Raw genomic sequence first — 8,075 nt, 5'->3', positions numbered from 1 at the left:
GCATTTTATTGATGGCATTTTGAATGCACAGAGATACCGTGATGAGATCCTGAGGCCCATTGTTGTGCCATTCATCCACGACCATCACCTCATGTTGTAGCATGATAATGCACGGCCCCCATGTACATGATTCCTGGAAGATGAAAACATCCCAGTTCTTGCATGGCCAGCACACTCACCGGACACGTCACCCATTAAGCATGTTTGGGATGCTCTGGATCGGCCTATATGACAGCGTGTTCCAGTTCCTGCCAATATCCAACAACTTCACACAGCCATTGAAGAGGAGTGGCCACAATCAACAACCTGCTCAACTCTATGCGAAGGAGATGTGTTGCACTGCATGAAGCAAAAGGTGGTCACACCAGATACTGACTGGTTTATTCCATTTTTGAAAATCTGTTACACTCGGATGTACTACATTATATAGAACAAATTATTTGCCTAATCACAAAAGGAGTCAATAAAAGTCATCCGAAAAGTTTTCAAACTAAACAACAAATCAGGTTTTACAACAATCATGTTGTCATTAAATATCCCATAACTATGGAACCAAGTCATATAGGGCCTTCAAAATGAACACATCAACAGAAACGTTTGTTAATAATTGGTATCTTAAATCATACTGAGATATCTTTAATTCCTTTTGAGTTACAGGCATGCAAACGGTGTAAAAACTAATATCAAACATTAAGCTGACTATAAGGAATGATGGAATTCAGTGCATGACGTGTGGATTTGTGCTCTGCATTGATCCAATCCAAGTGCGCGCACACACACACGCACACACACATGCACACACCTGGAGCAGTTGGGGGTTCGGTGCCTCACTCAAAGGTCTCACCTTAGTCATTCACTCCCCCCACCTACAATCCCTGCCAATACTGAGACTTGAACCCACAACCTTCGGGTTACAAGTCCGACTGTGAGCCACGCCACATCAAAACAGCGTCATACAGAAGGAGAGTCAGATTCAGCATGTGAACTGTAGACCAGACAATGAGCAAGTGGCAGAGTGTTCATTATATAGGGCGTGGCTCAACGAGGAACAGGTGATGCGAGTTAGAATTCGGGTGAGGTAGATCGAGTGGGTGGTGCTACCCGAGGTGTGGCAGATGAAGGTGGCTGTGGTGAATGCCTGACACTGAGATTTGATTTTAACTGTTTATGACTGATCATTTTTATTTAACTTTTATATATACATTTTATCTCTACTATTTAATTTTAATTTATTTATCTGTGCTCTGTTTTTTTGTTGTTTTTTTTCTGTGGTCTATTTTGTCTGCACTGTAAGATTTTTTTTTTTTTTTTTTTTTTTTTATTTAACTACATGCAATGATTTTATTTGAACTGTTTTTGAATGATTACTTTTATTTTTCTCACATTTTTATATCTAATTTGTTTCTCTCTGCACACTTATTAATTTACACTCAAAATCAATAAATACATATAAATTAGTTTCTTTATTTTGCTTGCATTTTACATCCATATATATATATATATATATATACATATATGTATAAATATATATATATATATATATATGTGTATATATATATATATATATATATATATATAGTACTGTGCAAAAGTTTTAGGCCACTAGTATTTTCACCAGCTAAAAAATGGTTTAAAGTAAGTTATTTCTATCTTTTGCTGTAGTGTGTCAGTAGGAAATATCAGACTACATTTCCAAACATTCTGTTTGCCATTAATTGTAATAATCTAGTGAATCTAGTGCACCTAGGGCAAAAGCTGCTGTAAACACAAAGAATGGTCGCACCAAATGTTGATTTCATTTAGTTAATAGAAGGTAATTGATAAAGAAAATCTATTTATGACAGCATCCTCATTTTACAGCATTTTTACACAAGTGCCTAAAACTTTTAACAGTGCTGCAGCTTTGCAGGTAGGTTTCTTGAAGTATCCTGGAGACTTTGTCACAGTTCTTCTGGATTTAGTCTGTCTGAGTTTGTTCTGTTTTTTCATGTCATTCCAGACAGACTGGATGATGATGAGATAAGATCAGTTTGGAGTACTGGCTGTTGTCAGACTCCTTGTGCAAACAAAAATCTCACTGGATTATTATAATTAATGGCAAACAAAATGTTTGAAAAAATGTAATCTGATATTTTCTAATGACACACTACAGCAAAAGACCAACTTTAACTGACTTTAAACCATTTTTTAGCTGATGAAAATACTAGTGGCCTAAGACTTCTGCACAGATTAAAAAATAAACAGAAAAATAAGTTAATATAGCACAGTTAATATATATATATATATATATATATATATATATATATATATATATATATATATATATATATATTATTTTGCTTGCATGCATATTAACTTATTTATCTGTTTATTTTTTAATCTGTGCTCTATTTTGTGTCTATCCATGCATTTATTCATCTACACTCTAATATATACAGTGGGTACGGAAAGTATTCAGACCCCCTTAAATTTTTCACTCTTTGTTATATTGCAGCCGTTTGCTAAAATCATTTAAGTTCATTTTTCAGAAAAACACATAATTGTTGACATTTTTGCAGATTTATTAAAAAAGAAAAACTGAAATATCACATGTATTCAGACCCTTTGCTCAGTATTTAGTAGAAGAACCCTTTTGATCTAATACAGCCATGAGTCTTTTTGGGAAAGATGCAACAAGTTTTTCACACCTGTATTTGGGGATCCTCTGCCATTCCTCCTTGCAGATCCTCTCCAGTTCTGTCAGGCTGGATGGTAAACGTTGGTGGACAGCCATTTTTAGGTCTCTCCAGAGATGCTCAATTGGGTTTAAGTCAGGGCTCTGGCTGGGCCATTCAAGAACAGTCACGGAGTTGTTGTGAAGCCACTCCTTCGTTATTTTAGCTGTGTGCTTAGGGTCATTGTCTAGTTGGAAGGTAAACCTTTGGCCCAGTCAGAGGTCCTGTGCCCGGTTGCATAAAGCACCTTAAGTGTAATTTTCCCTTAAGATCGCCCTTATGTTTCCCTTACACTTAAGGGCGTTGCATAAAATATCCCTTAAATGTCACTTAAGGGTTTGTTTAGTTGAAACGTCATAGACCCTCAGAATTTCTATTAAGTATCCCTTAAACCCCTTTAAGTGTTGCATAAAGCCCCTTAGCTGTCATTTCCCTAAGTATAACATAAGGTATGGAAAATGTCACCTTAAGTGTTAAACAGCGCGCTGATTCAATCCACGATCGTCCTCTTTATATGTTAAACAGATTAATTTAGGCATTTATTCACATACAACCATTGATTAAATTACATTCACACATCATACCTCAAACAAGAGTCCGTCACACACGAGAACAAATTCATATTCGATATTTTATTCCTGTATTTTCCTACGTATTACCTGGAGATAACTTAAAAAACACACATAAACCGTATATTGTCGCAATCGTGTGTTTATTGTGTTTACGTTTCAGTTTAGCTGCAGCGATTACTGCTGTATTCCATCATAACACTTCTATGAGTCCGGATTGGACTTTCAGCGCAAGAGCGCCCTCCGGCATTTAAGTATGAATGAAACATACGCTTCATAATGTTCACATCGCCTCGGAAACTCAATAAAATGATTTTTCAGAATTTTTCGTTTTGAGTGAATTATCAGTTTGAGTTTCCGTCTCGCTTGGTCCTTCTCGTTTATATTTGGTTTATATTCTGTTCTCCTTATCCGTGTTATACTGTTTTCTGTGAAAACTTACACCACTATCTGCATTACAAAATAACGTGTCCATAGCAACAATAGATTTTTTTAACGGCAAACCTTGAATCGCTGTCGTAAAACACTTAACTGTTTCCCTTTAGTAAGGGAAGTGTTTAAGGGATTATATGCAACACCCTTAAATCATCCCCTTAGGTAAGGGGAAATAATGCCTTAAGTTTCATACTTAAAGGGAAAAACTTAAGGTTCTTTATGCAACCGGGCACTGAGCACTCTGGAGAAGGTTTTTGTCCAGGATATCCCTGTACTTGGCCGCATTCATCTTTCCCTCGATTGCAACCAGTCATCCTGTCCCTGCAGCTGAAAAACACCCCCACAGCATGATGCTGCCACCACCATGCTTCACTGTTGGGACTGTATTGGACAGGTGATGAGCAGTGCCTGGTTTTCTCCACACATACCGCTTAGAATTAAGGCCAAAATGTTCCATCTTGGTCTCATCAGACCAGAGAATCTTATTTCTCACCATCTTGGAGTCCTTCAGGTGTTTTTTAGCAAACTCCATGTGTCTTGCACTGAGGAGAGGCTTCCGTCAGGCCACTCTGCCATAAAGCCCTGACTGGTGGAGGGCTGCAGTGATGGTTGACTTTCTACAACTTTCTCCCATCTCTGGAGCTCAGCCACAGTGATCTTTGGGTTCTTCTTTACATCTCTCACCAAGGCTCTTCTCCCCAGATAGCTCAGTTTGGCCGGACGGCCAGCTCTAGGAAGGGTTCTGGTTGTCCCAAACGTCTTCCATTTAAGGATTATGGAGGCCACTGTGCTCTTAGGAACCTTAAGTGCAGCAGAAAATTTTTTGTAACCTTGGCCAGATCTGTGCCTTGCCACAATTCTGTCTCTGAGCTCTTCAGGCAGTTCCTTTGACCTCATGATTCTCATTTGCTCTGACATGCACTGTGAGCTGTAAGGTCTTATACAGACAGGTGTGTGGCTTTCCTAATCAAGTCCAATCAGTATAATCAAACACAGCTGGACTCAAATGAAGGTGTAGAACCATCTCAAGGATGATCAGAAGAAATGGACAGCACCTGAGTTAAATATATGAGTGTCACAGCAAAGGGTCTGAATACTTAGGACCATGTGATATTTCAGTTTTTCTTTTATAATAAATCTGCAAAAATGTCAACAATTCTGTGTTTTTCTGTCAATATGGGGTGCCGTGTGTACATTAATGACGAAAAAAAAAAAGAACTTAAATGATTTTAGCAAATGGCTGCAATATAACAAAGAGTGAAAAATTTAAGGGGGTCTGAATACTTTCCATACCCACTGTGTATATATATATATATGATATATATATTTTATATATATTTGATATATATATATTTTTTTATTATTTTGCTTGCATTTTTATATCTATATATATATTTTTTATCTGTGCTATATTAACTTTATCTGTTAGTTTTTTAATCTGTGCTCCTATTTTGTTTCTATCCTTGCACTTATCTACACTTTGCTCGCATTTTATATCTCTATATTTTTTAATTGGTGCCATTTTAACTTGTTTATCTGTTCCTTTTTTTTTTAAATCTGTGCTCTGTTTTGTTCTTATCTTTGCACATTCATCTACACTCTAATAAATAAATACATATAATTTTTTCATTTCTTTTATTTTTCTTGCATCTTTATATCCATTTATATATAATTTATCTGTGCTATTTTACCTTATTTATTTTTTTTTTAATTTTTTTTTTTTTTTAAAAATCTGTGCACTTATTTACCCACACTCTAATAAATAAATATATATAAAAAATATTTTTTCATTTTGCTCACATTTTTTATCTATATCTATCTATCTATCTATCTATCTATCTATCTATCTATCTATCTATCTATCTATCTATCTATCTATCTATCTGTTTTTATTTTGTTTCTATCCATGCACTTCTCTACACTCCCCTATTTCTACAGATTATTGTGTATGCTATTTGTGCACATTTTTTCATATCTTTGCTCTATTTTCTTTTCAGCTGCCATTTCTCCTCTTTTTGCCTTTTTTAACTCCTGTAGCTTCAGTATTCACTGCTGTACAAGGTCAATGTTGAGGAGCATCAGCTTCTTCAAGAAGTCTCTGGAGGGCCTGATCCATCTGTACTTTATGGCATCATCAATGGCTTCCTCCACCATCATGTCATGACAGATCATCAGATACGCCAGAAACAGAGTCACTGAGTGGTCGTCACCCTGCTTGCATCAAATCAGCACCTTACCCAAGGAAAGCAAACAGAAAGACGTTCAAAAACTCATTCATAGACTGTAAACTGTAAAACACTTATAAAAGGTAAAAGATGAGGGAGCGTGTGTGTGTTAGCTCTTACTCACTTGCTGTTGCAGGGCCTTGTCAATGAATTTTGCAGCTCGCATGAAGTATATGCTGATGTCAGAACAGTGTCTGTCCATTGTAGGCATGCCGCAATAATTGATGTGCATGCCTCTGTAATATCTGCACCCTGTATTGATTGTTCCTTCCATGTCTTCAGCAAAAGACATTCCCAAGAAGTACTTCAGGCCCTTCTTGGGCACTGCAGCGTTAAGGATATGAGTGATGCACATCTCCTTCAGTTGATCTCGGGTCAGTTAGACTGTTCTGCACAAGAACACAACAGCCTGGGTTAGTCTTTCATTAAAGAGAGTGAACCATGTAGAATAAATGACAGAACAAGGAGAAAAATACAGTTGTGTTGCAGACTTACTCATCTTCAATGAACACCTTGGGACAGATGTTACTGACATGTCTTTGCTTGTGCAGTGTACATCTCTTCAAACGATCCTCCAGTTGGAACACATTTCGAGAGATGTAGTTTTCCAACCTTGAAACCTCAGGCGCCACTGGCTCAGGTGCACACAGTTCCTCCGGAGCAACCAGATCCCAGATCCCATTCAGGTCGTGGCTCAGAAGCACTTGGATCAGGGACGCACAATTCCACTGAATCAACCAGATCCTCTTCAGGTTCAGGCTCAGGGACTTTTGTCACATCCCATTCCGCATCCCATTCATGTTCAGGAAGATCATCCAAATCCTCCTCAGGGTGCTGCTCAGGAACACCTGGACCCGAGGCATACAGTTCCACCAAGTCAACCAGATCCCATTCACGTTCAGTAGAAAAAAACAGGTCCTCTCAGGAATGCTTGAACCCAGGATGCACAATTGGATGCACAGGATGCACAATTGACCACTGAATCATCCAGATCCTCCTCAGGATCTGGCTTAGGAACACAGTCCCACCAAATCAACCAGATCCCATTCACATTCAAACAAAGCAACCAGATCCATCTCTGCAAGTCAGACTTTTCAGGATAAGAGACTAAACATGAACTCCCAAAACTTACTGCCAGATTTTGGAAGATAAATTCTTGAATCAGAGGCACAAGAGGATGTGATGCTTGTCCTTCAAGAGTCACTCTCAACTTATCTGTCTCTAAAGCATATAAAAAAACTGTCTTCATGTCCAGAACAACACGTCAGCTTGTTATTCTTATTAAGTAAGGGGCATTTTTTAGGATTTTTACCAAGCAAAGTCTCTGAGAACCTGACACATTGCACTTCTGAAGACTCAGGTAGGTTGCAGTTCTGGAAAATGGTGGCGCTGGAGACTAAACGGTTCCTGATGGTGTCACACCTAATTCTTCACCTTAATTCCTAATTCTTTTGCAGTTAACATGCATCTTTTCTTCTCCACCTGTTTTTTCTGACCATGCAGACTCAACAAGCATTTCGCAACCAATGGTCAAGCAAAAAATTCTTGTAATGCATTAGTATTGCATTCTTCTCATGGGCATTTAATAATTTGGACTTTTCAGTCTGGGTTAAATCTCTTTTTTGGCTCATTTTAGCTGTAAACGAAAACATGCCTAATAATCCTGCACACCTGAATATAGCCATTTTTCACTTCCAGCCTTCACGGACAATTATACATCACATATAAATGATTAAATACAAAATTAACAGTAGTTACTAAGACTGATGTGGTTTGGAATTGGTAAAATGTGTTTGGAAAAAAAATATGACCAGAATATCAACATGCCTAATAATTCTGCACACAGTGTATATGTCTATGGACTCAGCCGGCGCAGTTTCTTCAGAGCGGCTGCAGGAGCTCTGATGACCACATGACTGTTTCACGATTGGCCAGATTCACCGTATGACAACGATCACGTGTGTTTTGGGTTTATTCTAACATCCTCAAGTCCGATAATGCTGACAAATCTGTGTTTTTACAACAATAAAAGTGTTTTTACTGTAGTCGCAATGTTATATTGAGTCAGATTTATCATGAAACACTGATAAAAGCACAAATAACCCCACTTTATTAGTATTTAAACAGTATAT

General features: G+C 37.6%; 1 protein-coding gene across 1 annotated transcript; it reads right to left on the bottom strand.

Moving 5' to 3' along the window:
• Nucleotides 1–3,562: 3,562 nt before the first annotated feature.
• On the bottom strand, nucleotides 3,563–7,186 carry LOC127159269 (dual specificity phosphatase 29-like). Its single transcript, XM_051102145.1, is given in 2 exon segments — nucleotides 3,563–5,950; nucleotides 6,068–7,186. Coding segments are annotated over 2 exon segments (417 nt in total). The 5' UTR covers nucleotides 6,299–7,186; the 3' UTR covers nucleotides 3,563–5,764.
• Nucleotides 7,187–8,075: the final 889 nt, after the last annotated feature.

Source organism: Labeo rohita, unplaced genomic scaffold (assembly GCF_022985175.1).
Source record: "Labeo rohita strain BAU-BD-2019 unplaced genomic scaffold, IGBB_LRoh.1.0 scaffold_2041, whole genome shotgun sequence".
In the NCBI taxonomy this organism is placed as follows: domain Eukaryota; kingdom Metazoa; phylum Chordata; class Actinopteri; order Cypriniformes; family Cyprinidae; genus Labeo; species Labeo rohita.
Note: the sequence above shows the minus strand (reverse complement) of the source record. Positions and strands in the feature narration are given on the sequence as shown.